Here is a 27,750-nt window from a genome sequence, read left to right on the forward strand (position 1 = left end):
AGAAAAAAAAAAAAAAAAAAAAAAGACTGGATGCAAGGGAAAGGGGCAGGGGCTGGGGGCGGTTTGAGGAATAACTCCCAGGTTCCCAGCCTCTGAGCTGGGCTATGTCTTTAAGAAGCAAACTGAGGTCTGTAGAAGCAGGGTCAGGTCAGTGGACCTTGAAGGCCTTTCCCTACCTGGAGGTGTCTGGCTCCAGGGCCAGCAGAGCTCCAGGGCAGCTCTGTGGGCTTCTGACCAGTGCCCCTGTCCCCTCCCTCCTGCCTCTGGCCCTCGCGGTCAAAGTCCCGGTGTCCATGCTCCAGCTCTCCCCTTCTTTCCTTCCTCCCAGAACTCACAGAAACCCTCAGTACTCAGCCATGGGCCGAAGATGCCATCAGGCAAAAAGGTGAAGACTCCACGCTGTCCCCTGTCCCGGTCGTGGAAGCAGGACCGTGAACAGACTCTGGCGATGGCCTATGTGCCGGTGGTGGTGGACCCCAGGGGGCAGAACCCGGACAAGTTCAGGCTCAATTTCTACACCTCCCAGTACTCCAACACCCTGAACCCCTTCTACACCTTGCAGAAGCCTACCTGCGGCTCCCCGTACCGCCGGGACACTGACCACACCCGCAAGCGCTTCGACGTGCCTCCTGCCAACCCGGTCTTGTGGTGCTCGTAGACCTGTGCCAGGCAGAGGCCCCCTACCCTGCACCCTCACCCCCATGATCCCGGGTCCCAGAGGGGAAGGGCTGCTCCCTCCTGGAGGAGCAGAAAGTGCCTGGGCTAGGACGGCTGTGCCCTGCCCACTGTCAACAATGGCAAAGGAGGTCTCACTTCTCAGCAGCAATTAAAGTTTGTCCTGCCTTTCCCTGGCATCTGAATGGGTAGCCATGGGTGGGTAGACTGAGGCCACAGGGGTGTCATAAGCAACGTTATGTCCAGAGGTGCCTGAAGACTTGGAAAGACTTGAGTCTCATCACCTCACCCCAAGAGTAACCCCAACTCCCCTCCAGAGCCTGAGTCCCAAGCAAAGTCCATACTGGCCACGCCCTCCCCGTGGCCCAGGCTTGGCAAGCCATCCAACAACAAGAAAGAGATACATCAACTGACCATGACAGGGGGTTGGAGCAGCCACTGGAGAATGGGGAAGTCCTGTAGGGAGCGAACCCGGTCTCCAGGGGGCCTCCTCTCCAGCCCTAGTTTTACATAAAACCGCCTCTTCTGACTTGTAGTTTGTTGGCGAGGGATGGATTTCCCATCTCAAGTCTCACCTCTGGTCCAGCAGAACTGACTCTGAGGTGAGGTAGGCTCATGGGCCATGGTTCATGGAGAAGGGGGATGAAGCCAGAGGGCACTTGACTCATGGCCTGACTGAGCTCTGGTCACTGCCACGCAGGCCTGGATCCGATGGCCTGCTGGCACCAGCTCAGACCAGCCTGTGACAGCTGACTGTGGACATCGCCCAACTCCTCAACCAGTGACTTCCTGCTGGTAGCTTGAAATCAGCCGTGGTGAAAGTATTTACACCACGGAAACCAGCAAACACCTATAAACTGGGGTTTCTTTTTTTCCAGAGAGCCAGTGGTTAAATTCACCACTGGGTGAATCCAACTGGTTTCATTTCTAGGATTCACATCTCCTTCTAGGTAGCGTGGTGTATTCAGTGGGGCATCCTTCTAGAGCACAAGAGGCTGGGGCTGGTGTGGGGTGAAGGGACAGGATGCTGAGGACCCAGACCAGCAGCCAGTGCTCGGCCAGGCTTCCCTGGTTACCCTTCTTAAAAGGAAGATGGTAAGTGGAGAGAAAGGGCGAGAGGGCCTCCTAAATATCACCTAACAGCGAAGAATCCAGTTTCTTCTGTGTGTTCGAGGTAGTCTGTCTTTCAAGGTAGAAGCTTTCCTCCAATGCCTGGTGATCCTAGGCTGGAAGCAGGCCATTCGACATCTGTACCAAGTCTCTCCTGCCTGGTTGTCATTCAAGTAACCAGTGTGAGAAGGAGCTTGCGGGGGGCGGGGGGGGTCTCACTTTTCATAAGCAGACTTTCCCTTAACGTCCCGGTTTCCAGAGCGGCTCTTCTCTCTTCCTGAGCTGGACATAGAGGCTAGGGCCTCTCCAGTTCAAAACTCCAGAATAATCTTCCACCAGGGTCAGGAGATAGATGCCCGGAGATGTCAGTTCCGCTGCCTTGAGGAGGGCATCCGGGAAGCCAGTCGCTCCTGACACAAGCTTCCCACCGTCCTCCTATTTCCGCCGCACCTGTCCTGCACCCCAGCCCCCAGGGCGCCTTCTGCGCCCACCTCGCGGAGCCCGCGGAGCCCTGCGGCAGAAATAGACTTTGTGTCTGTGCCAGCCTCCACGCCCTCCTGCTCCTGGACAGCACTCGGCTTTCACCTTTGCGCACTCTGGTAGGACACCACTTGTCCATCTGCCTTCTCTTGTCCAAAATTTTATTAGAACCTCTCATCTACTGTCTTCTTTTTCTTGGTCTCTGTGGATTTCTTTTGATAGCTTTTAGAAATGTATTGCCATTTCAGGGCGCTTTTGAAAAGAGGCAGAGATAACATGCAAGTTTTCAGTCTACATACAACCAAAAGTTATACCTCCTATCAATCATCCAACAGACACTGGGTGAACACCTAGTGCGGGCTGCGTCCTTGAGTTACAAAGATGAACAAGAATCACCTCTGCCCTCCCAGACCCGACAGCCTCGCTGGGCGGGGGCGGGGCCAGCATCTTCACTCCCCCAGCTGACGCCTCCTCCTCTCTCCTGGAGAAGGTCGCCGCCTTGAGGTTCACTTTGGTAGAGCAGCCTCCATGGACGCTTCCCGGGAACCTTCAGAGAAGCCGGCCCAGGTCCCAGGTCGGTCTGGGCGGGATAGTCCCAGGAGGCCAAGAACCTGTGCTCAGGGCTCTGTTGTGTTTCTGTGGAGGTGGCTAGTGGGCAGACGGGCAGCCTTGGAGGGGCTTGCCACCCCTCCCATCCCTTCTGGGCACGGCTTCTGCCTCTGTGCCCCTGCCCCACCTGCCTCCTCTCCTTGGCATCATTCAGCCCGGTGGATCCTCTGACTCTGGTATGGCATCTGTCCCGGGAAGGAGTCCTGCGGACAGGGCAGCCAGGGGAGGCCACAGACTTCTCTCACGGGGCCACCGCATGAGCTGTCCGCTCCGCCCCCCTGTGCCCCTCTTGTGTATTCACCTCTTCCTGGATGCCTCGCTGTGGATCCCAATCCTGCATGTCTTTGGGGGAAGGATGGAGAGCAGGACTGCTAAAGCCACCGAGCTCTGGGGTTGGGAAGCCGTGGGATTCCATCCCCATCCTGGGCTGGAGTCCGGAATGGCGCCCCACAACCAACGGGAGTGAGCTCCCTGTTGATGGGATTGCTCAGACAGAGAGGCCACAGGGGAAGGTGCTGGACTGAGGGGCTTACAGGGTCCTCTAGCTCCGTTCAGGCTTTCCCCAGAGATTTAAAAACTTAGGCTAAAAGCAAGATGAGGAGGAGGAAAAACTTTGGTACCACCACTTAAAATGTTTGTGAACCTCAGAATGTGATTTTTCTGCCTCTAATTTCTCTCGTCTCCCGTGGAAATAACAACACCCACCCCACAGGGCTGTCATGAGCTTATTCATCGAGCTTAGCATCCTGTCTTACACCTAACAGCTCCATCCTACGTTAGCTCTCTTTAATCCTTTCTTTTATCATGCATACATTCATTCATTCATTCAGTAATGTTTTATTGAGCTCAAGCCCCTGTCAGTCAAATGTTATCTCAAAAAGGTAACTGGGGAGAGTTTAATGAGGGGACTATTCGCAGAGAAGCGGGCACAGTTACGGGACTGGTGGTATGCCCAGAGGGTGGCAACAGAGGGAGGCCCTTCTTACCCCTAAGCCTGAGGGGTAGAGGGAGGGGGTTTAGTCACAGGAGCTTGGAGACGTTCTGGCAGGGACTGTAGCTGAAGGTCAAAGACAACTGGGGCCCAAACTGTGACCCAGCAGGGAGGGAGGAGAACAGACACCAGCTTCTGTCTCTTTCCATCCTCCAGTCTCCTTCCAGTACTTCTCAATGGATGAATCCAGACTGAAGCCAGAGGGCTGGGGAGCCCAGGTGATCCAGTCCATGGGAGTCAGCCTCCTGGGGCTCAGCGCAGATCCAGAAATGTGGAGAAGGAGTGGGGAGGGGCAAACCGAATAACCAGCACACAACCATGTGGAATCCGTGGTACTAGGTGCTGGGAGGTTTTGAGAAATGAGTAAGACAGTAGTCTCTACCCGGGGAACTTGCTGGATTCCTGAGGGCAGGCTGGCAATAAACAGCTGCTTATAATTCCAGAAAGAAATGAGTGTTGTGTCTATGTTATCGTAGAAGTGTGACTGTCATAGACCCTAAGGTGACGTCCAATGGTCTCCACCTCCTGTTGGTCCTGCCTTTGTACAATCCCCTCCCTCTGTGACTTGCTTCTACTCTACAGAATGTGGCAAAGCTGATGGGTGTCACTCCCTTGATTAGGCTCCATCATATAAAATTCCATTTTAGCAGATTAGAGGGAGATTCCCCTCGCTGGCTTGACAAAATAAGCATCTGTGTTGAGGAGCCCATGTAACAAGGAAATGTGGGCAGCTTCTAGAAACTTTAGGCAGCCTCTAGGACCCGAGAGTGCGCTCCAGACAATATCTAGCAGGAAGCCAGGGCCCTCAGTCCTAGAGCCACAGGGAATGAATTCCACCAACAACCTGAACGAGGTGGAAGTGGATTCTTCCCCAGTCAAGCCTTCAGATGAAAACATAGCCCAGACAACACCTTGATTCCAGCCTTGTGAGATCCTGGACAGAGGACCCCATGGAGCCAGCTTGGACTCCTGGTCCTCAGAAACTATGAGGTAATAAATGTACATATTTTGAAGCTGCTGACTTTGTGGTAGTTTGTTATGTGACACAGAAAACTAATATAACACGTAAGCAAGACGTTAGTGTGCTGAGGCAGGAAAGACGAATTCTGCAGAGATTCAGAAGGCTTCACAGAGGAGCTGGCTTTTGTGCTCACACATAAAGAATGAGGAGGATGTAAATAGGGAGAGATGGAAAGATGAGCTGCCATCTCCTCCTTGACCTCTGCATTTCAAACCCTGGGCCTGAGAGGACTCTTCAATGACACAGATTCCAGCCTGGGCCCCAAGCAAGTTCAGTGGAGAAGCCCGCCCGCCCCCAAGCCAACCCCCCCCCCAAAAAAAAACATGTTCTGGAAAACTTGATCAAAGTAGGCAGATCCAAGCCCTCCCCTCCCCCCGCAATGCACCAAAAATTGATCACTTTAGGTAGAAGTAAAACAGTCCCATTTGATTCTTTTTTCAAAAATAACTATCCTCTGGTTATGTGAGCAACATATGTTCATAATAAACAATTTTTTAGAATACAGATTTTTTTTTAAAAGCAAAGATTAAAAAAATCACTGGTGAGGGCTTCCTTGGTGGCGCAGTGGTTAAGAATCCGCCTGCCAGTGCAGGGGACACAGGTTCGAGCCCTGGTCCGGGAAGATCCCACATGCCACGGAGCAACAAGCCCCTGAGCCACAACTACTGAGCCCATGTGCTGCAACTACTGAGGCCTGTGCGCCTAGAGTCCGTGCTCTGCAACGGGAGAGGCCACCGCGGTGAGAAGCCCGTGAACCACCCGTGAACCGCAACGAAGAGTTAGCCCCTGCTTGCTGCAACTAGAGAAAAGCCCACAGGCAGCAAGGAAGAACCAACACAGCCAATAAATAAATAATTAATTAATTAAAAAAAAAGTCACTGGTGAGACTTCCCTGGTGGGTAAGACTCCACGCTCCCAATGCAGGGGGGCCCAGGTTCAATCCCTTGTCAGGGGAACTAGATCCCGCTGCCGCAAGGAAAATTCTGTGTGCTGCAACTAAGACCCAGAGCAGACTAAATAAACAAATAAATAAAAAGAAATCTTTAAAAAAAATCTCTGGTGATCCCATGACTCAGAGATGAGCCTGTTAACGTTTTGGTGGTTATTAAAAAAAGTCACTGGTGAGACTTCCCTGGTGGTCCAGTGGGTAAGACTCCACGCTCCCAATGCAGGGGGCCCAGGTTCAATCCCTTGTCAGGGGAACTAGATCCCGCATGCCGCAAGGAAAATTCTGTGTGCTGCAACTAAGACCCAGAGCAGACTAAATAAACAAATAAATAAAAAGAAATCTTTAAAAAAAATCTCTGGTGATCCCATGACTCAGAGATGAGCCTGTTAACGTTTTGGTGGTTTCCTTCTCATCACAGGTATCATGTACACAAGTGACAGGGACAACAGTATTAATGTCACTCTTGCCTCAGTCTTTCTCCCTCTCTCTGGTCTTCTAAGGAGCATTCTTAGCTCTGGGCCCTTTGGATGAACTTTCTCAGGATAATGGGCAAAAAGAGTTATAAAACTGGAAAGGAGGCCACCTAGTGGTTTCTATGATAGAAAGGAAGAGAACTGCTCCTGGGGGAAGACCAGGTCTGAGAAGGCGGACCCTGCCCAGAGCACATAGCCCCCACCCGCACCTCCAGTTATACCTGGCAGATGCCACATAAGACAGGGCCAGAGAAGCAGCCCTCCCAGGCTCCTCTAGTTCTCAGGGAACTTTGTCTCATTCCATCTGGAGCACCTTGGTCAAAGAGGGAGATCCCTCTCCAGGTGTCCAGGGTTCTGCTTCCAGTGGTTCCTCTGTGCCCTGAGCTGTTGGAAGGGGGTGTCCACTTGAGGAAGAGCTTCTGGGGCTGAGGAGTATCTAGGCACACTGACCCCATCACTCTGGGCTCCTCCCTCTGCCCAGCCAGTGGTCACAGCTATGGATACAGAGGACTGAGCCCTAATGGCTGGAAGGCTGTGACTGGCCTTCCTCTACAGAGCTGGGCCATCTCTCTGAGCTGAGCTTCTCCAGGCCCTGGTCCTCCTTCTGTCCAATTCTCAGGAAATGCTCCTAAGACCAAGAGCCTGACACACTTCTCACAAAATTGCATAAAAACCGCCATCTTCCTGGTGCCTCCATCCCCAAACTGCCTCTGAGGGTTCTAATTTGCTTTTTATTTAAATAAAGATGGGGTGTTCCACATAGCAGAGGAGGGAGGGAAACAGGGAAGGGTCAGGACAGAGCGAGTGTTGGCTCTGAGCTTTCCCAGTGGCATCTAGCTTAAGTGCACTTAAATGTTGGCTCCAGAAAAGAACAAGCTTTAAATGCTATGGCTGGAGAGCATCCCACTAGGGGTCAGAGAAAGATATTGCTGCATAGATGGAACCCTAGGCTTGGCCTGGGAGCTTTCTAGTGCAACTGTGTGCCTGCACTCGCACTCACACACACACACACACACACACACACACACCCAGGCCGTTAGGCACACACTCAATGTCCCCTATCCCCATGCCCCTGGGTGGTGATGGTATCAGGTTTAGGGTCAGATGGAGGGCTGCATTCAAGCGTCCCAGGATGGGAAAGATGCAACCTCCAGGAATATGAGAGTGTGGTCAGAACAGGATCCCTGTGTGTGTGTGTGTGTGTGTGTGTGTGTGTGTGTGTGTGTGTGTGTGTGTGGCTATGGGTATTTGTGCAGTCTTATGTAGGAGGGGGTTCCCTTTGGCTACTTAGGACTCATCTTGGAAGCCCACAAACTCTGCATCACCCAGACACTCTCATATGTTAGCCATCCGTGGTGTGACTTGAACCCCTCGGTTGTGACAGCCAAGCCGTGCACAGCCTGGCTAACTATACACAGCAGCCCTACCAAGGGCCCGAATTTGGCCCAGCTCTGGAAGAAAAACCAGCTCTTTCTCATAGGTACCTCAATGCTGTGTCTGAGGGCAGGAACCAGAAACATTGAGGACCCATTCAAAATAGGAGGAGAAGGCAGAGGAAGTGACAGGATCAGAACAGCTGCTGGCTGGCCACCCACTCTGTCCTGGTAAGAAGGGATAAGGGGATTGCATACTGGGTAAGAAAATCCTCTCACCTCCAGCTCAGGGCTGTAATCCTGGGCCTCTGCTCCTCTAAGCTTTGTTCTATTTTCACTCCTCTTCCCAGGGAGTAGGTCTCCATTGGCTGCCAGGATTTAGTGGGGACTTTTAACGCGAGTTCTCCAGCAGCCCCTGGATTTGGGTGTAGGTTTGCACAGCCCCCATTACCTTCTCCCTTCTGCTCGTTTCCTCCTATCATTTCCCTGCACTTTTTGATTCACCAGGCCCTCCCTCGCTCAGATCTGCGGGACTCAGGCCTGTGGGAGAGGAGGGCCCAGTGTTAGGAAGCCCAGGTGCGAGGCCCGGGTGCGAGGAGCAGCAGGGAAAAAAGAACCAGTCCGTCGGGGGCATCAGCCTCCCGTGGGCCTGAGCGATGGGGAACATTATAGACGGTAAGTCGGTGGAGGAGCTGAGCAGCACCGAGTGCCACCAGTGGTACAAGAAGTTCATGACCGAGTGCCCCTCCGGCCAGCTCACCTTCTACGAGTTCCGCCAGTTCTTCGGCCTCAAGAACCTGAGCCCGTGGGCCAGCCAGTACGTGGAGCAGATGTTTGAGACCTTTGACTTCAACAAAGTGAGCAGGGGTCTGGGTGGGGAGTGCTGGAGGGACGCCCCCCCAGCCAGCATGGGGGTGGGGAGAAGAAGGTGTGAGAATGGCTGGAGGAGTGACTTCATTTATCTGGGAGGTCGAGTGTCGCCATCAGGGATTCCAGTTTTCTAACGTTCATTGAGCGCCTACTATGCATCAGGCACTAGGGGTTCAGAAAGGAATCAGCCATCGTCCCTGCCCTCACTCTCCAGGGGAAGACAGAGGCCCCCGATCAGTGCGCCCAGAGGCCAAACCCATTGGCTTCCTCTGCCTCTTCCACATGCACAGTTTATTCCAGCACAAATATGAACACTTACAAGACAGTCATTGAGCACCTACTAAGTGCTTGGCACTGTACGTGGTGCTTCTGCACAGGCCGTTAGATGCTCACGGGATGCAGGAGGAGGAAGGGTGGAGAGCAGAGAGCAGGGTGATGAGCTTCAGCCCGGCTGGTCTGGGATGGGCAGGCCCATGTTACTTGGGTCACCCATCCCATGATGGCCTGTGGACACTAGAACTGGGGACAGTCAGGGTTGCCTGGTCACTGGGGAACCCAGGCTACTCCAACTCCCAAACACCTGGTGACCTCAGTTCATCCCAAGAGGGATTAAAGGTCTGCGCAGCTGTCAGATTATATGTCTCCCCGAGGAATCACCTGGGTGCACTGGCTAAGGACTTCCTGATGAGATAGAGGGGCACTGTGAGTTTGGGCCCCCAGTTTTCATCAGCTGGGTGGCCTGGAGCCCATTTCCCCCCCTCTCCGCCTCAGCTTATTCATCTGTATCTGTCATGGAGGTCGGGAGCATTAGTTAAGGTGTTCCTTGGTGTTTCATAGCAAACCTTCTATTTATCTGGAGCAATTCAGTCAAGATGTAGTGGTAGAAGAACGTAAATCTACACACCCATCTCCCCACCCCTGCTGGTCCCCACCCCGGCTGGTGTTCCCTTGAAGGTGAGGATGTGATGCTGCCATATGTCCAACTGCACACCAGGGAGAGGTCGCCCAGAGCTTTCCCGGCTCCACTCACCGCCCATAGGGTCCCAACATCATTGTAGGCAGGGCTCCTAGGGAAAGCCGGGGTTCAGAGGCTATTTAAAACTCACTAATGTTTAGGATCAAGGGGCCAAAGCAGATTATGGGCTTTGAGTCCCAGCCTCAAGGGCAGCACCATGGTGCCCAAGGGCTTTCCTGAAAGGGATGCAGGGTCAGAGTACTGGAGCCCAAGGTATGGAGACCCAGAGGGTTGGCATCATCAGGCTGGTCCCCCAAGATGCTCCAGAAGAAGTGATCTTTCCCGAAAAGGAGGGGGCAGAGTCCACGGTTGAGCCTCAGCACCTTGTACCCAAATGCACGGAAATAGCTCAGCTTCTTGTCTGTTAAGGAAACCTTCAGAAGGACCCCCTAAGATTACATGTATGATACCAGGGAGGGGCAACCCATCAACCCTGTATTTGCCTAACCTGAGTCATTCATATGCCATCTCTTGTCACATGTAAGCACCACCTATACTGTCCCAAACCTGACCTCCTCAATTCCACACACATCCCCACCTTCGGGCCTGGGTGCTGCCTAGGACTCGCTTCCTCCAGAATTCTGCTTGGCTCACACCTTCCCCTGCTGCAAGACTTGTTCAAATGTCTCCTTCCCACTGACACCTGCCCTGATCTCCTGGTTTCAACCTCATTTAACTAGGACTAGCCCCCACCGTAGCATTTCCTAGTCCTCCCCTTTTCCCCCAGAGCATGTCTCATCTTCTAATACATGATACTGAATAACATTTAGTTGTTATGTTTATTGTCAATTTCTCCTGCTGGAATGTGAGCTCCATGAAGGCAGGGATTTCTGTCTTTCCTGTTCATTGCTGTAGCCTTTGCACCTAGAACAGTGCCTGGAACACAGTAGGTGCTCAATCAATACTTTTATTTGAGTGAATGACTATATGAGAAATTATGAATTTTATGAAATAGTTATATAACATACACTAATTTAAATACATACCTGCTAATTGTTAAACTGAAGAGCATCTTTGTAACATCTAAAGTGCCTTGTACACAGCAATGGGATAAATCACACTTCAGGCAACATTGCTTCCAACCACTGTCGCCAGCATAAAGCAGTAGGGCAGGTTAGTTATGAGATGGGACACAGCACTGGGAAGTTTTGATACAGAGAGAAGTTAAACAGGGCAGTGCAAACAATAGCCCATGGGTCTATTTTTGTAAATGAATTTTTATTATAACACACCACACCCATTATTTTACTGACAGTCAAAACTGAAATATGTGCTATTTGGCCCTTTATAGAGAAAGTTTGCCAGCCCCTGAATTAGAAGAGAGCTGTATCCTAGGGTACTGCACTGGGTGCGCAGGGTTTGGGGGTATAGCTGTGAGTGGGGAGTGTGACCTGGGTAACCGCCATATGCTTCGTTTACTTCAAAGTTTTGCCTGGGCTTGGCTGTACCCGGCAATCACACAGGTGCAGACATATCAATGTAAGTCTTCCATACCTGCATCTGAGCGCTGGGTGGCATTTAGGAGACTTCAGTTTCTAGGAAAGGCTTTGTCATTCACTAGTGTGTGGCCTAACCTCTTTCAACTTTAGCTTTTCATCTGAAAATGCAGACAAAAATACCCAGGGGTGGTTGCGAGATTAAATGAGTAAAGTGAGTAAAACATCATATGAAGCATGAAAAAAAAGTATCGCTGTAGTCTTATTACTGAATCTAACCCAGACCACAATCTTGAAAAGCGCATACTGTCATTCCCATCTCAGAGCTGAGGAAATGAGACTTGCAGAGGCTACGGGACTTGTCCAAGGTCACACCTCTCCTAAGACATGGTTTAGGTCTTTCTGGCACCAGGGCACATACCTTTCCATTGCCCCTTTTTAGCCATTTTTTTTTTAAATTACAAAAAATTCCAAAATTAAAAACGATTTTAATTACCAAAAACTTACAGCTCATTGTAAAAGTTTCCAACAATATAGAAAGATAAAAAATGAAAAGCAAAAGTACCCTCACCCTGTGTCCCCTTGCCCAGAGGAAACTTCAATAGCAGTCTTCTTGCTTCTCTGAGCGTAGCTGCAGGGGCGCCTGGCTCATCCTGACAACGATCCTGGAAGGAGGGCTGGGCAAGGACTGATTGAGCTAAGGCATAAGGGAAAGCCCTTAAACACGGGGAAGCACTACGCAGGTGTTCACTATGAGTGTGATGCCTACCACGGGGCTCAGGTGGTTAAGGTCTCACCTAAGGCCAAAGGGCAGCACACAATCGGGAGATCTCAGAGGCCTTCATACCCAACCTCTGCCACATCCCTAATAACATTACCCCAGCCTCTGCTTGCACACTTTCAGTGACAGGGAGGTCATTACTGCACGAGGCTCATTCCACCACGGGCAACCCTGCCTAAGAGTTCTTGATACCGATCCCAAATCTGCCTCTCAGTAACTTCCTGGTTCCAGAGTCATGGTTGTGAGTAAGTGGAGGAACAGGGACTGGACTCCAAGTCATGTGCTCTGACTCCAGTGCTCCCTTCCTTACAGTACTCAGCCTCTCTGCATGACAAGGCTTCCCTCTCCCAGCTTCACTTGGCTTGGGGGAGGTGGGCAGAAGCAGGCCTGTGCTCCCTGCTTCTCTGACCCTATTGGTAGGGCTGGCAGGGCCAGGCAGAGGGCCAGCTGCTGAACATTTGGAGGGTCCTGGGGAAATATCCCGCAGGAATGTCTTACACCACCTTCCCCCTTGGCCAATCCCTCCAAGACTCAATGAGGGCAGCGCCTCCCCCAGGAAGCCTCCCTGCTGCCCTTGCCTGGGTGCTCCCCTATTCTGTGAGTCCATAATGTCCTGTCCAGATGTGCTGTCACTGAATATACATCATGATGGCACAATGATCTCTTGATAATAATAATAGTAATAATAATAACAGTAATGGTATAGTGGTAATAACAATAGCTAACGTTTACTGAGTGATTACTATGTGCCAGGCAGTGTTGAATGCCTTACACACATGCGCCCATTTAAGCCCACAACAACCCCATGCAGGTGGCAGCTGTTATAACTATCACAGATGAGGAAATCGAGGGCCAGGAACATATTGAATCCTTTGTCCCAGATCCCACATATCTGAGAGGGTGAGGCCAGGATTCAAACCTGCGTCCTCAACATTGCGCTCCCGTCGGGACAGGGTTCTATCTTACGGAGTTCTGAATCCTCAGCCTATCACAGCACGTAGTAGGTGCTCGGTAAGTTTCAAAGAATAAAGGGAAGAATGAGAAAGGCGCTCGGTGCCTCCCCATCTACCTGTACCCCTTATCTCGGTTCGTTAGAGCTCATCCAAACCACGCCCCCATCCCTGGGGAGTCCTTGTCTCTGCTCCCACCTACACACTCTTACACCCCACCCCCCAAACTGGAAGGCTGAAGTTTGAGGATCACAGGGAAGCAGCCTGTGAAGGGATAGCATAAGCCATTCATACTCTAGGGGGGACTGGCTTATCAAATTTGATAAACCATCCTGCGGCAGGTAGGGTGAGCTATAACGGGCGTCCAGGAGGGCGTAAGCCGGTGGGCGCCAAGGGGGCGGGGCGCGGGTCCGGGCCTGGGCTCAGCGTATCCTGGGGCCCCGGGTGCTCCGAGGGCGGGGCCCAGGCAGAGGGGGCTCAGGCGGCCGTGCCCCTCACACAGGACGGCTACATCGACTTCATGGAGTACGTGGCGGCGCTGAGTCTTGTCCTCAAGGGGAAGGTGGAACAGAAGCTGCGCTGGTACTTCAAGCTCTACGACGTGGACGGCAACGGATGCATCGACCGCGACGAGCTTCTCACCATCATCCGGGTAACTCCAGGTGCAGAGGGCCGGGCAGGGGCGGAGCCAGAGCTGAGAGCCTGGGGCTGGGTCTCAAGATGGCGGAACAGCGTGCTAGGAAGGGGACAGGATTGGGACTGACTCCCCCCGGGTGGCTCGGCCTTCACCAGCTGCGTGACCCGGGCCAGGTTTCCTCTGCTCTCTGGGCTTCAGTTTCCTCATCTGTACCAAGATATGTCGAAGCACAGTCCCAGCTCTGCCTGAGGCCTCAGGCACCTTGATCTGTACTCACCTTACACACACACACGCTGTTGGGAACCTGATGTGCTCACTCTGCTCTGCCCGTCTCCTACCGCTGAGACTAATTAGGACGGGTCATCTCACTTCTTCTTGCCTCCCAGGCCATCCGAACCATTAACCCCTGCAGCGACTCGACCATGACTGCAGAGGAGTTCACCGATACAGTGTTCTCCAAGATTGACGTCAATGGGGATGGTGAGGCCGCGCTGGGGGTCCCCAGGGGAGGGGTCACTGGGGGTGTCACCAGGGTCCCCAGGGGAGAGGGCAGAAGGGGAGACGGAGGCACAAAAGGGCCGCTGCTGGCCACCTCCTCTGCCTGCCTCCGCCCCGGCCACAGAGCTGGCTTTTGGGGATGTCTGCACCAGACTTTGGTCTCTGGCTCCTTGGCCAGCCCCATTCACAGCCACTTCCTCCAGCCTTGGTTCTGTCCCCCTTACAAGACTGCAGCTCTGGGCCCCGGAGAGCAGATGTGAACACCTCCTGCCCATGATGCCCTTTCTCTCTACCCCAGGGGAACTCTCCCTGGAGGAGTTCATGGAGGGCGTCCAGAAGGACAAGATGCTCTTGGACACGCTAACCCGAAGCCTGGACCTTACCCGCATTGTGCGCAGGCTCCAGAATGGAGAGCAGGATGAGGAGGGAGCTGGTGGCAGGGAAAGTGAGGCAGCGGAAGCAGCTGGCTAAGCCCACCGCCCTGCTGTTTCTGTATTGGGGACGGATGTGTGGTGGTGCCTGGTGTCTCGTTGTTTTAATACTAGATGGAGTCTTCTGAACTCAGAGGCCCAGCTCACCTGCTTGGGGCACATGGTGGCAGCAGAGGGGCAGGGGTGGGGATTCAGAGCAGGGGACAGGGAAGGAGGGTTCCTGAACCCTCTGTGCGACTCCGCTGGTGGTGACCGCTCCCTGCTGGGGGAAGCCTTCAACATTCCTCAGGCTCCTCCCCAGCCCCTTCTGGCCCCTCTCCCAGCTTCTACCAGCTCTTCTACTGAGCTTCTCCAGTTCCACGCTCTTCTGGACAGAGAAGCTTTGTTGCAGAGGTGGGCTTTCCCGGGACTCTAATGGGATCACACAGATCTGGTGGCTGCGGCCTCCATCTGGGTGCTGTATCACACACCCATCCTGCCCCCAGCATCCCAGAGCGTACTTGTGTGGTCTGTGTTGATTCGTTCCTCCCTTCAACAAGCGTTTATCGAACACCTACTTTGTATTAATGCTAGATGTTAGACGTGCAAAGAAGACGACAGTTCTCATCTTCAAAGAACTCACAGGCCAAGCATCATTATAATAAAATATGATACTATAGACAGCGCTCCTTTATCCAGAGGAAATCCATATTTATTCAGAAGTGACTGCACAACACCCTCGTTCTTCCCCTGCTGGCCCCTTGGTGGCACATGGTGGGTTCCCCACAGGATTATGACTCAATTGTTTATGGCAAGTGTCCTGACCATCCCTGATCTAGCCGAAATCCCTCTTGCTGCAGTGATACCTGACAGCCAGTTGGGAAGTGGAATAGTCTGTTATAGATGGGCTCTATCCCCATTCTTTGCACACCCCAACTTTAGGAACACCTGTCCAAGAACCTGGGGAGAGACATAGGCTGGAGCAGTTATGACCATTCTTTCAAAGATGCTCTATCATTCTGAACTTTGAGTCTTCGCTTCAGTGGGGTGTGGGGGAAGTTCAGGGAGTAAAAAAAAATCCAGGGGTGGGAAGGAGCAAACAAGCGGAAAGGGGGGTAAATCCCCAGCTTGCAGAGAGCCCCCTGGGCGGGGAGGAGAGGATGTGTTTCGCTCACACCGTCCTGTCCATCACGTGAACCACTTCAGACTGGGAAGTCAGCCGGGGGCCGCCAGCCTGAGCACAGACATGGAGGGAAGGTGGAGCTCAATGCCTGGGGCAACCTGGAAAAAAAGGGAGTTGACATTTCTGCTGCTTCTCTTGGTGGCTGCCTCTTGGGAAATCCTGGAGGTCAAAGCTGGGAGGGTATTTGGATAGAACTGGGACATATCCCCAACCTCATTCACATACCATCTTCATGATTTGGGGCATATCTGTGTCCCAGCTGGATTACTATTATTTTTTAATCAACTATTTTTTTTACCTTATTTGTTTCTAAAGGAAACTTTATGTGAATATAATGCCCATGAAATCACAGGCTCTACAAGTTAGTTTTATTCTTCATACAACACACAAACATATCTAGTCACATGAGTTCCTTTTCTGAGTTCCTCGGCACCCCATGCAACCAGAGTGACTGCCTTTTATTTATTTATGTTTGGCTGCGTTGGGTCTTCGTTGCTGCATGCACGCTTTCTCTAGTTGTAGCGAGAGGAGGCTACTCTTCGCTGCTCAGTAGTTGTGGCGCACGGGCTTAGTTGCCCCGTGGCATGTGGGATCTTGCCGGACCAAGGCTTGAACCCATGTCCCCTGCATTGGCAGGCGGATTCTTTTTTAAATAAATAAATTTATTTATTTATTTATTTATTTACGGCTGCGTTGGATCTTCGTTGCTGCGCGCGGGCTTTCTCTCGTTATGGCAAGCGGGGACTACTCTTCGTTGTGGTGTGCTGGCTTCTCATTGCGGTGGCTTCTCTTGTTGCAGAGCGCAGGCTCTAGGCGCGTGGGCTTCAGTAGTTGTGGCTCGTGAGCTCTAGAGCGCAGGCTCAGTAGTTGTGGTGCACGGGTTTAATTGCTCCACGGCATGTGGGATCTTCCCGGACCAGGGCTCGAACCCGTGTCCCCCGCATTGGCAGGCGGATTCTTAACCACTGCGCCACCAGGGAAGCCCCAGAGTGACTGCCTTTTAATCTAGTTTATGTACTGGGGTTGCACATAGAGTTTGTATAACAAAAGTAATTGCACGTCTAGAGAATTCCCTCACGGTCCAGTTGTTAGGACTCCACGCTCTCAGTGCCGAGGGCCTGGGTTCAATCCCCGGTCGGGGAACTAAGATCCTACAAGCTGTGCAGTGCGGCCAAAAGAATTCCACATCTAAAAAAATAATAATCTGAAAACTGCTTGTCTAGCCCAACCTGCTCACCGTGCAGATGAGACACCAAGGTTAGGGAAAAGAAATGGCCGTCTTGGGTCACACAGCAGTTGGAGGCAAAGCCTGGCCTAGAACCCAGGTTGGCAGGCCCCAGTTCTCTCCAGAGACAGAGTAAAGTTTTCTCCATCCTTTAAGGAGACACATTTGGCTTGTGGGCCTGTGATGGGGAATTGTGGAGGGTCCATTCTGGGGGCGGGGGTTGGAGAGGTGAGTGTGAGGGATGGGGGGTAGGGAGGGGGAGAGGAGGGTTGGGAGGGGTTGGCAGCAGGGGCTGGGGGAGCAGCACCAGGGCAGAGCTGAAACAGCCCCTTTAAGCACAGCTGACCCCCTCCAAGGGCAGGAAGACCATGGCCTTACTTGTTGCAAGTTTCCTTCCTGACACCCTTGGCAAGGACAACTTGTAGAGGAAGAGGCAAGAGTCCTCCCATGAACATTCCTCAGGATCCTGGGGTGATGTAATTATTATCCATCCCTTCTCCCCGATTATTATCCATCCCTTCTACCTTTTCTTCAGAGTCAACAACACCTGCCAGCCCCACCCTTCTACTAGTCAGTTTCACACTGGGTGGGCATTCTCATTGCTAATTTCATCTATGGAACCCCTACCCCTCAGTTTTCCCTGCTTCCAGCTATGAACCATGTAGGAATTTGTGGAAACCCCACAACCACCTAGCCAAGGCCTAGCTTTCCCAGGAGCAGCTGAAGGGGGAGAGGAAGCCTGTTCCCTTCACCACCCTGTGAATCCTCCCAATGGACCGGGTCCTGTTGGCCACTTGAGACCAACGGCCCCTCCCTTCCCCACTCAGCCCCACCCCCTGCACAGGGGATGCCGGGAAGTCCAAGCCAGGATACGAGTGGGCATAAGCAGGCTGAGCCAGGGACCCTCCCACTGCTCTGGAAACCTGGTGAGCCTGGAGTCTTGGAGGGCTCCCAGGACCCCAGAGCCCTCAGAACATGGCACTTCTCCGCCTTTGCTGAGAGATCCAGCTACCGGGATTGACGTCCATCTGCAGCATCTTCATCACCCACCTGTCACGACGGGCGCCTTCAATGAACTCACTCAGGGACAGCTGGCCTGCACGAGGGGTAGGAGAGACGGTCACAGGGGGATGGAAGAAGTGGGGTGGGCGTGAGAGTTGAGGCCTTCTCTGCTTGGGTGCGCCTACACCTTGTACACAGATGAGCCTGCAGCCTCAGGGCCTAAGCTTGGGCCTTGTCGATTCCCTGATTCTCCAGGAGTCACCTGGAACCTTCAAGGGTTTCTTTAAAGGACTTTATTTGCAAGTGAGTTTAAGTTTTACTTCTGCCCGCGGTACCCTCAGAATGCTCTTGAGGGCTCTTCTGGGTGTGTTCCCAGCCAGCCGCCTCCCTGTGCAGCCTGGGGCTGGGGCTCTGGCTCTGAGCTACGGCGAGGAGAGCCCAAGTAGCTGGCTCTTAAGTACATGACCCCATTTTTTCCTTTCAACCGTTCTTAGCCCCATTTTCCAGGTGAGGAAACTGAGACCAGGCTGAGAGGGTAAATGTAGCTCCCTGGTCTGCCCGACTCCAAAGCTTCTCTTCTTCCACTGCGCTTGCCTGGCCTCCATCAGCAACTCCCACAGGAGTTTTAATCACTCTTACAAACCTCACATGCTAGTGACACCCTTGTTAGTTTAGGTATTCCCCTCTACACCCATCTCACTGTCAGGAGGTGAAGGGCCTCGCCTAAGGTCACATGGATAGAAAGTGGGGTGATCCAGGATGGGTGCCGTGCCCGCCACCCGCCCCACCATCCTCTCTGCCCATTACCATCTCCGTTCTCATCCACCAGAAGGAAGATCCTGTCCACAACCTCCTCAGGTGTGAGCAGCTTGCCTTGCCACTCAGCCTCCATCTCCAGCCTGCAGGCTTTCTTCAGCTTGTAGATGGACTGTGGGAGAGAACCCGGCGGTATCCACAAGACCCTGCACACCCTGCCCTCTCCCCAGGACCCACATACCTTGGCAGCTTGTCCCCAGCGCTGCCCCCCAGTCTGTTCATCTGAGGACCACGGGACCAAATTAAAAGTGACCCGTGGGTCCCATTGTTCCCTCAGGGTCCCATTGGCCTAATTCGAACTGAGGAGTTCCCGGCTTCACACACTGCCTCTGCCCCACGCCTTTGGCATTTCCACTGTGAGTGTCACAGCTGACACCCAAAACCTTTAAGGAGGGATGTGGACGGCACAGTGATGGTCTAAACTCCACACTACAGAGGAAGAAATGGAGATTCAGAGAGGAAAAGAGATTTTAGTATATTTATAGATGTGTGTGTATGGGTGTGAAATAGGATGACGGGAGAGGGAAAAGCACAGGTGTCTCCCTTGCCCTGTTTCTGGCAATGAGGCAACGTTTGGAAGTGAAACGGGGAAGAGACAGACAAATGTGAGGGTTATCCTTAGTCCTTGGTTGGGGCTCTGAGGACAGAGGTGTGCCTTCTGGGTCCCCCGTGCCCAGTGCAGCGCCTGGCCCAAAGCAGGCCCCACTAACGGTGCTGGGAGGCTCAGGGGTTACAGGCAGCCCAGCACCTCCTGGTGGATGAACTTGGGCAAACCACACAACCTCCACGGGCTGATCTCCTTATCTGTAAAGTGGACCAACAATCCCCTCCTCGGAGTGCAGTTCTGGGGAGTAACAGGCTAACGCAGGTGCGTGCAGGGTCTGAGTGCAGTTCTGGGGAGTAACAGGCTAACGCAGGTGGCGTGCAGAGTCTGAGCTGTAGTACTTTTTTTTACCCCTTGCTAGTAGTCAATCAGCTTTGTTAGTCTTTTCAGAAAAACAACTTTTGCTTTTGTTGACTTTCCTTATGCATTTGTGTTCTGTTTCATTAATTTCTGCTTTTTATTAGTTCTTTCCTTCTGCTTTCTTTGGCCTTAATTTACTTATTTCTAATTTCTTGAGATGACTTCTTGGATCATTGAATTTTCAACCTCTCTTACTTTCTAGTATATACATTTTAAGGCCACCGATGTTTCTGCACGTCCAGCTTTAGCTGCATTCCACAAGTTTTGTTATGTTTGCATTATTATTCAGTTCACAATACTTTGTGTGTATGTGTGACATTATTGTTTTGATTCATGGAGCACTAGGAAGTGGATTGCCTAATTTCCAAACACATGGGGATTTTCTCATTCTCTTTTTGTAATTGATTTCTAGCTTAATTTCACTGTGGTCGGAAAGCACACTCTGAAGGATTCCAATGCCCCTTCCCACCCCCAGCCCCAGGGGCCCCCACTTCAGCAGCCAGCACTCACAGCCCAGCGGGGCCACATGCCCAGGTGCCTGCCCTGCACCCCCGCCCTGAGCAGACACTGACCTCCACGATGTCCAGCAGCTCCAGGCGGTCAAGGAAGCCATTGCGGTCCTTGTCATAGATCTTGAAGGTCCACTTCAGCTTGTGCTCCAGGGTGCCCCTCAGCACAAGGTTCAGGGCTGCCACATACTCCAGGAAGTCGATGGTGTCGTCCTGCATTGGGAGTGGGAGCTGTGAGGCTCCCTCCCGCCCGCTGCCCTATCTCCGTGGAGCGCAGGTGTGAGCCCTAATCTAGGCCACCATCCCTGTAAACTCAGGGCTTTGCCTCCTCCTTGCATTCCGTGTGCCTCTGCATCTGTGCTTGTGTTATTCTCTGCCCTGGGATCTACTCCCAGTCTCCATGCTCACCCACTCCTATCTGTCCTTCAAGGCTCAACTCAAGGGTCCCCTCCTCCAGGAAGCAAGCCTTCCTTCTCACACCACTTCAGCCACAATGATCTCCCTCTCCCTCTTCCGACACTCCCAGCACCCACCATCTATTCTACCCTTAAGTGTTTCGTGTGTCTCATTCTCTAGCTACAGTCTATGCTCCGGGAGAAAGGAGAGGGGTTTACATTGCTTTTATCCCTCCTCCATGCTTAGCACAATGCCGCTTCCACCCAGAGTCTCATAAATATTTATGAATCAATGAAGAAATGATTAAGTCTGAATTTCAGACTAACATAGTTTTGACAGGAAATTAGAAAGCAGGACCTCACGTATTTCAGGGTCAGGATCTCAGCCCTCCAAATCAAAAATTGGAATTGTCATCTTTCCCAGGAGTGTCTGTCATTCCCATGACTTTGTTTTTTTTAATATAAATTAAAAAAATTTTTAATTTATTTTATTTATTTATTTTTGGCTGTGTTGGGTCTTCATTGCTGCGCGCGGGCTTTCTCTCGTTGCGACGAGCAGGGGCTGCTTTTCGTTGAGGTGCGCAGGCTTCTCATTGTGGTGGCACCCATGACTTTGTAATCAGAAATGGCATTGCTGGCCCAAAGCCCGACTGTCCCACTGGGTCAGGTCACTCAGCCCCGGTTCAAGGGATGCCTGGGCGGGCAAGGTTTGAGCAACAGAAGAACACGGCCCCAAATGAGGGAAACAGAAAAAGCCTAATAAAAAACCAAGAAAATAAGATGAGCCTACCTGAAGAGTTTTATTCAACATCCTTTATATAATTCCTTCTGGTCCTCCACACTCCTCACAATGTATTTACCTAATTGAGGTTAGACTGTAGCTATAATTTTAGTTCCTGGATTTTTATTTAAAAATTTCCCATGCCTTCAAAATTATTTTAAATCATACATTTTCTTCTTCTTTTTCAGAGGAATACTGGGAAGTCCCTCTTGCTGAACATGGGTTTGATATTTTATGTGACACAATGAACATCTTTGTGCATATGTATTTTTTCTTATGTCTCTGGTAATTTCTGTAGGGTAGATTCTTAGCAGTTGCTGGTGTTCCTCGCCCCACACCAGTAGTCTTTTTTTTTTTTTGGCTGAGTTGGGTCTTCGTTGCTGCGCGTGGGCTTTCTCTAGTTGTGGTGAGCAGGGGCTACTGCGGTGGCTTCTCTTGTTGCAGAGCACGGGCTATAAGTGCGCGGCTTCAATAGTTGCAGCACGCGGGCTCAGTAGTTGTGGCGCACAAGCTTCGTTGCTCCACGGCATGTAGGATCTTCCCGGACCAGGGCTCGAACCTGTGCCCCCTGCATTGGCAGGCGAACTCTTAACCACTGCGCCACCAGGGAAGCCCCTCTATGAATTTTTTAATTGAAATATAGTTGAGGTACAATATTATATAAATTCCAGGTGTGCAATACAGTGATTGATAATTTTTAAAGATTATGCTCCATTTATTGGAGCACACAGTATTGGCTATATTCCCTGTGTTGTACAGTATATCCTTGTAGCTTACTTCATATGTAATAGTTTGTTCCACTTAATCCCCTACCCCTGAGTTGCCCCTCCCCACTTGTTCTACAAAATTTTATCACGTGTAGATACGAATAACTCTCAACACAAAGAAACTCTCCTGTGTTACCTCTAAAGGGTCAGATCTTTCCCCCAACCGTAACACTTGACAACCACTGATCTGTTCTCCATCACAGTAATATTTTCACTTTGAGAATGGTATATAAATAGAATCATATAATGTGTAACTCTTTTTTTCACTCAGCACAATGCCCTGGAGATTCATCTCAGTCACTGCATGCATCAACAGTTCCTTCCTTTTTATTACTGCATGGTGCACCATGTATGAATGGTCCCTAGTTTGCTTTCTGTTTGCTCACTGAAGGTTATTTGGCTTGTGTCCAGTTTTTCTTCCCCAGCTCTACTGAGGTAATAATTGCAAAATAGCCTTTTAAGGAACTCTGTGTAAGATTAAGGTGTACAATGTGATAATTGGTTGTTCTTTAAAAGGCTATTTCATTAGTAATTGCTATTAAGCTTACTAAAAATAGATGTTAGGTTTCTTTTAAAATAAGAATTGGGTAGGAAAATGTGTGCAAAATGGCTGGTAGGGGGCTTCCCTGGTGGCGCAGTGGTTGAGTCCGCCTGCCGATTCAGGGGACGCGGGTTCGTGCCCTGGTCCGGGAGGATCCCACATGCCGCGGAGCGGCAGGGCCCGTGAGCCATGGCTGCTGAGCCTGCGTGTCTGGAGCCTGTGCTCTGCAACAGGAGAGGCCACCATAGTGAGAGGCCCGCGTACCGCAAAAAAAAAAAAAAGGCTGGTAGGGATCATGTTTTACATACATCATCTCCCTCAGGTCTGTCATCCCCGTGTTATGAATGAGGAAACAGAGACTCAGAGGTTGAATAAGTTGCCCAAGAAATTCCAACCCAGCAAGTGGCAGAGCCTTTCAAGCTACATGCCTTCTCCAGTTCATCAGGTTGGGAGAAATGTCTTACTCCATACAAGGTCTATTACTGTCTACAAAATGAACCTGGTGTCTAGCACCAAGGGGAGAACAACAAACAAAAAACCACGGACAAATCCCTACTCTCCAGATCTCTAGATTCCCCCACATTCTTTGTCTAGAACCTTCTGTTCTCATAACATCCTGTCTCACCATGATACGGTTTCCACAAAGACCCCTCGCCTTACCTGAGGCCCACTGTAGAGCAGCCCCTTCCTGACAAGTGATCTCCCCTGCGAGTTTACTTCAAACCCCCCCACCCTAGGGACTTCCCTGGTGGCACAGTGGTTTAGAATCTGCCTGCCAAGGCAAGGGGCACGGGTTCGAGCCCTGGTCAGGGAAGATCCCACATGCCACGGAGCAACCAAGCCCGTGCGCCAAACTACTGAGCCTGTGCTCTAGAGCCCACGAGCCACAACTACTGAGCCCATGTGCCACAACTACTGAAGCCCGCATGCCTAGAGCCTGTGCTCCGCAACAAGAGAAGCTGCCGCAATGAGAAGCCTGCACACCGCAACAAAGAGTAGCCCCTGCTCGCCACAACTAGAGAAAGCCCGCACGCAACAATGAAGACCCATCACAGACAAAAATAAATAAATAAAATAAAAATAAATAAAAAAAGAAATAGAAAAAAATTTTTAAAAAAACACCTACCCCCGGACCAGCTCTGGAAAGCTTCCAGCTGGGGCTAATCTCATGAACTGCACACAAGCTCTCATCAGCTTCAATTACTCACAGGGGCCCAAGATGATGGAAATGCCTGTCTACTCAAGAGCTGGAGCAGAAGTGACAGGAATGTGATCTGCTCTGTGGGATTACCTGCGTCGTTTCTCCCTGAACGGGCTGCACTGGTGAACCAACCCTGACCCCCAACACTCCTTACATAAGGATCCCGAAGGACATTTGAGCTTCATCCTCCCTTTTCTTCCATCCAGTGTATCACAGGCAAGCACCAGAGACGAGTGTTACTACTACCACCAGGAGGGGGCGTAGCAGCAGCAGAGACCAGGTACTCCTACCTCCTTGCCTCCACCAAAACCCTGTTTCCACCACCTCAGATTTTGATGTGTGAGCAAGATCTATGAGCTCTTTTGATTTTATTTGCCCCAGAAATCTCAGACCAACTGCCTAGAAACAAGACTTGCTGATACAAAGACTGTGCCAAGGTGGAAAGTGGAGCCGGGTGGAGGTTTGGAGACACAAAGTGGGAAAAGAAAAGAAAGAAGGCTCAGTCCCTGACAGAGGAGCTGAAAACACCTGCCTGGAATGCTCTTCCTTACAGCAGGAGGCCAAGTAATAAATAGAGAAGGGACGGTGGAGTTACAAAATTATCAGCTGAGGCCAAACCCAGGGGATAAGCACTTGATGAGCAACAGGAAATTTACTTAGTCTCAAAGTATCTCCCTATAAGATGCTTATAAATTACAAAGGAAAAATAGTCACTTTACAGTGGTGGAACCTGGCAGAACACCATGTATCCAAGTGATCGAAGTGAACCACTCCACTAATGGGACAAACCAACGTCATGTGCCCCCTGACATGATGCACTCAGGAGGACACAGCATCTCTTTTGGGGCATTTCTGCCAGAAGGGTAACCTGAATCTCATCACGAGGCAACAAGGGACGAACCCAAATCACTGGTCTGCAGTCTTTGAAAATGTCAGAGTCAAATAAGATAAAGAAAAGCTGAGATTAAAGTTTCCAAATTAAAGGCTAAGAAAGAGACAGGACAAGTAAATGCAATGTGTGATCAAATGAAAAAAAAAAAAAAGGTTATAATGGATATCACCAGGACAATTGACCAAACTTGAATATGGATTGTCGATTAGATAACAGAATTTATTACTGTTGAATTTCCTGATTTGATCACTTATTAGGTTAAGAGAATGCCCTTGGTCTTAGAAAATACACACTAGAATACTTGGGTAAAAGGTTGTGATGTCTATAATTTTCTCTAAAAAATATGTATTTATATGCACAATATACACATATATGTATATATTATGTGTATGTATATATACATAAATACATAATACATTACACGGAGAGAATGGTAAAGCAAATGAGGCAAAATGTAAACAGTTGGAGAATTTGGATAAGTTGTACATGGGAATTAACTGCACTATTATAATTTTTCTGTAAATTTTAAATCATACCAAAATTAAAAGGTTATTTTAAAAACAATTGATGAATATTATATGCTGATTTATAGGAGTTAGGTATAAGAGGTCAGCCATATTATTCCCAGGGGCTTCATAATCCCTTTGAGATCTTGAATTGTTATTATACTGAATTTTAAATGAATTTGAGGAAGATTGATAAATCTATGATAGTGACTCTTGCTATATATAATCTATTTATTTACTTTTCTTGTGACATTCAACACTTAGAAAAATTATTTTCTCTCTGAAAAAAACCCAACAAACTGCCTTCTGGGCAGGAGCACTTGCCTGGAACTCAGGACCCCTGAGTATATGATCTTGGTCAATCAATTCACTGAATTTGGAATAACAACCTCTGCCTGTTCCCTCCCAGGGCTGCTGCTGCCTCAGAGGCACCTATGGAGAGGAGCTTTGAGAAGGCTGAAGCTCACTCTGGGCCCCGAGATAGGGTTCATCTCCAAGGAGGTTTCTGTTGCAGAGAATGACGCTGACCCCGCCCTCCCGCCCCCTACAGGCGATGAGGAGATGTGCACTGACCGGTACCAGGGTCAGTTTGGGACCCGAAGAAGCGTTCCCAGTGACTCTCTCTAGAAAATGAAGCTCTCCCCCTACAAAGAAGTGGGATACCCACCGCTTTCTCCAGATTAATTATCTAGGTCCAACCCACCTCCCCCTCAATTTGGGGAACTGAAATAGGTATTTGAGGCAAACCTAATGGTTTAAAGTACTGCGGAGGCGCTGGACTGGATGGCCTTAAGTAATGAAGGGATTTCAATGTTTGAATTCAATTCCCAGGTGCGCATTTACAAAATATATTATCTTCTTAGCTCCTGGTGCCATCCAAGGGCTGGAAGAAACCCTGCGGATGGATGATTTCATGGCCTCTTTTATGGCTTGAAGAGTAAAAAGGGGCTTTTGCAATAATCCGTCCAACTTCCAAGTCCAGGAAGGAGCCTCCTCCAGCTTTCTGGCTGGGAAGAGCTGACCGGTCTCAATTCGAAGGACCCCAACAAGGGGGCGCTCACGACCTGTTCCAAGATAGCTCCGCCCATTTAGGGCAGCTCTGGAGCCCCTTATCTTTACAGCGAGGGGTGCTCTGGTGGGTGCGAAAAACCAGGTCCTCCGGCTACGGAGCCCTGTCCATAAATACACGCAGAGAGGGCTGGGCCGTGCGCCTTTCTGCAGAGTCTCCCCTCAGCTCTCAGGAAGGCCAGTCACATGAGAGCGGAGAGGTGGATGGGAGGAAGAGAAGACGGAAAGAGGAATGATGGGGAGAAGAGTTTGGGGAAACAGTGAGACAGAAAAGGCGAGAGAGGATGGAGAGAAACGAAGAGCAGAGGAAGAGCAGGAGAACTGGGGAACTGAGCTCCCACTGAGGGTGCTCCTTTAGCACCGGGATGAGACCTGAGCCATCCGTCCTCCCCCTCAGGGCGCCTTACCCCGTTCTTGTCGAAAGCTCGGAACATGCCCTCTACATACTGGGAGGCCTCCTCGTTGCCCGCGACCTTGAAGAAGCTCTTAAACTCGTGCAAGAAGAGCGTGCCGCTGGGGCACTCCTCCAGGAACTTCCTGTACCACTCCTGCAGCTCCGCCACGTCCAGCACGCCGTTCTCCTGTGCCTCCTCCCCGCTGAACTGCTGCCCCATCCTGGCTCCCGGGGACGTCAGTGAGCAAGGGTCTGTGCTTCCTCCCGGGCTTCTGCCAATGGATTCCTTAGGCGAGGGCCCTCTTCCTCCCTTTCCTCCTCTTAGCCAGGCTCTTCATCATCTCCTAGCCAACAGAACAGGATGGGCAGTGCAGGGGGCTGGCAGCGAGGGGGCGGGACCAGGCCAGCTAAGCGCCCTAAGATCATTAGAAGATTCCCCTGGAAGGTCTGACCTCCAGTCAGCTAAGCTCCCCCAGCCTCACCCCTCCCTTTAGTCTCATCAACCACTCAACTAAGCTGCCGGGCAGATTCTGAAGAGGGAGAAGGGGATTACACTGAGAGGTAGGCAGATGGAGTGGGAGTTGGGAAGACAGGCTGAGACCCTTCCATCTCACACGTGCTCCCTGTCCCTTTCCGTTGGGCACCATGCTGCTCCAGGGAGGCCCGTCTTGGAGATACAGGAGACTCTGAAGTCCAGAGAGGAAGCAAGGCCAACTCCTAGCCCATAAAACAGAATTACTGGTGGGCTGGGGCTCGCCCTTCACTTGGCCTAATGAGAAGCAGCAGGATATATGATGCGAAGGGCTCTGGGTGAGCACCTCTGTCCCCAGGCTAACTCAGTGCCCAGCACGATATCTGAAGCTCCTTTACAGATCACACCCTTGAGTCTTGGAAGTTCTCCATCTCCCAGTTTAAAGTACAGATACTTCCCTCCTACACCCTTCATCCAAGACCTATCAGCAGGGCTCTTCCCACTTTTTCTCCAAAGTATAAACATATGGGAAGGATCTGGGAGCGTGGCTTAACTTACCTCTGAAGGCTCTTACTTTTATATTAAAGGTTCATGCGAATTTGGTTTTGAAAATTATTTTTATTTATTTTAGCCGTGCCGCTCGGCATGCAGGATCCTAGCTCCCCAACCACGGATCAAACCTGCATCCCCTGCGTTAGAAGTGTGGAGTCTTAACCACTGGACCACCAGGAAAGTCCTGCGAATTTGTTTTTGAAT

The 27,750-nt window shown here is 51.0% G+C and overlaps 3 protein-coding genes across 3 annotated transcripts in view; 2 read left to right on the forward strand and 1 right to left on the reverse strand.

Moving 5' to 3' along the window:
- The window catches only part of CIMIP3 (ciliary microtubule inner protein 3), a 6,874-nt gene extending 6,028 nt beyond the window's left edge, over positions 1–846 (forward strand). Inside the window, exon 2 of the mRNA XM_024766298.1 lies at positions 329–846. Within this exon, the coding sequence (XP_024622066.1) occupies positions 329–658 (330 nt within the window). The 3' untranslated portion in view covers positions 659–846. The remainder of the gene's footprint in view (positions 1–328) is intronic.
- A 7,271-nt stretch (positions 847–8,117) lies between these two features.
- Positions 8,118–14,426, forward strand: GUCA1A (guanylate cyclase activator 1A). The gene is made up of 4 exons (XM_024766384.1): positions 8,118–8,538; positions 13,236–13,385; positions 13,757–13,850; positions 14,167–14,426. Exons 1-4 carry the CDS (start codon positions 8,338–8,340, stop codon positions 14,337–14,339), a joined length of 618 nt encoding a protein of 205 aa, XP_024622152.1. The 5' UTR covers positions 8,118–8,337; the 3' UTR covers positions 14,340–14,426.
- A 2,786-nt stretch (positions 14,427–17,212) lies between these two features.
- GUCA1B (guanylate cyclase activator 1B) lies at positions 17,213–26,834 on the reverse strand. Its single transcript, XM_024766358.1, has 4 exons — positions 26,536–26,834; positions 20,041–20,190; positions 18,496–18,616; positions 17,213–17,782 (listed from the first exon to the last, which is right to left on the reverse strand). The coding sequence occupies exons 1-4, from the start codon at positions 26,740–26,742 to the stop codon at positions 17,655–17,657; spliced, it is 606 nt and encodes a 201-aa protein (XP_024622126.1). The 5' UTR covers positions 26,743–26,834; the 3' UTR covers positions 17,213–17,654.
- Between the last annotated feature and the right edge of the window lie 916 nt (positions 26,835–27,750).

This window comes from Neophocaena asiaeorientalis, unplaced genomic scaffold (genome assembly GCF_003031525.2).
Source record: "Neophocaena asiaeorientalis asiaeorientalis breed wild unplaced genomic scaffold, Neophocaena_asiaeorientalis_V1.1 scaffold46, whole genome shotgun sequence".
NCBI classification, from domain to species: domain Eukaryota; kingdom Metazoa; phylum Chordata; class Mammalia; order Artiodactyla; family Phocoenidae; genus Neophocaena; species Neophocaena asiaeorientalis.

Coding starts and splice junctions, on each gene's coding strand:
- GUCA1B (XM_024766358.1), bottom strand. CDS start 26,742: ATGGGGCAGCAGTTCAGCGGGGAGGAGGCACAGGAGAACGGCGTGCTG. Junction 20,191..26,535: donor GAGCTTTCGACAAGAACGGG/GTAAGGCGCCCT, acceptor CTCCCAATGCAG/GACGACACCATCGACTTCCT. Junction 17,783..18,495: donor GGTGGATGAGAACGGAGATG/GTAATGGGCAGA, acceptor CCCCTCGTGCAG/GCCAGCTGTCCCTGAGTGAG.
- GUCA1A (XM_024766384.1), top strand. CDS start 8,338: ATGGGGAACATTATAGACGGTAAGTCGGTGGAGGAGCTGAGCAGCACC. Junction 8,539..13,235: donor AGACCTTTGACTTCAACAAA/GTGAGCAGGGGT, acceptor CCCCTCACACAG/GACGGCTACATCGACTTCAT. Junction 13,851..14,166: donor GATTGACGTCAATGGGGATG/GTGAGGCCGCGC, acceptor TCTCTACCCCAG/GGGAACTCTCCCTGGAGGAG.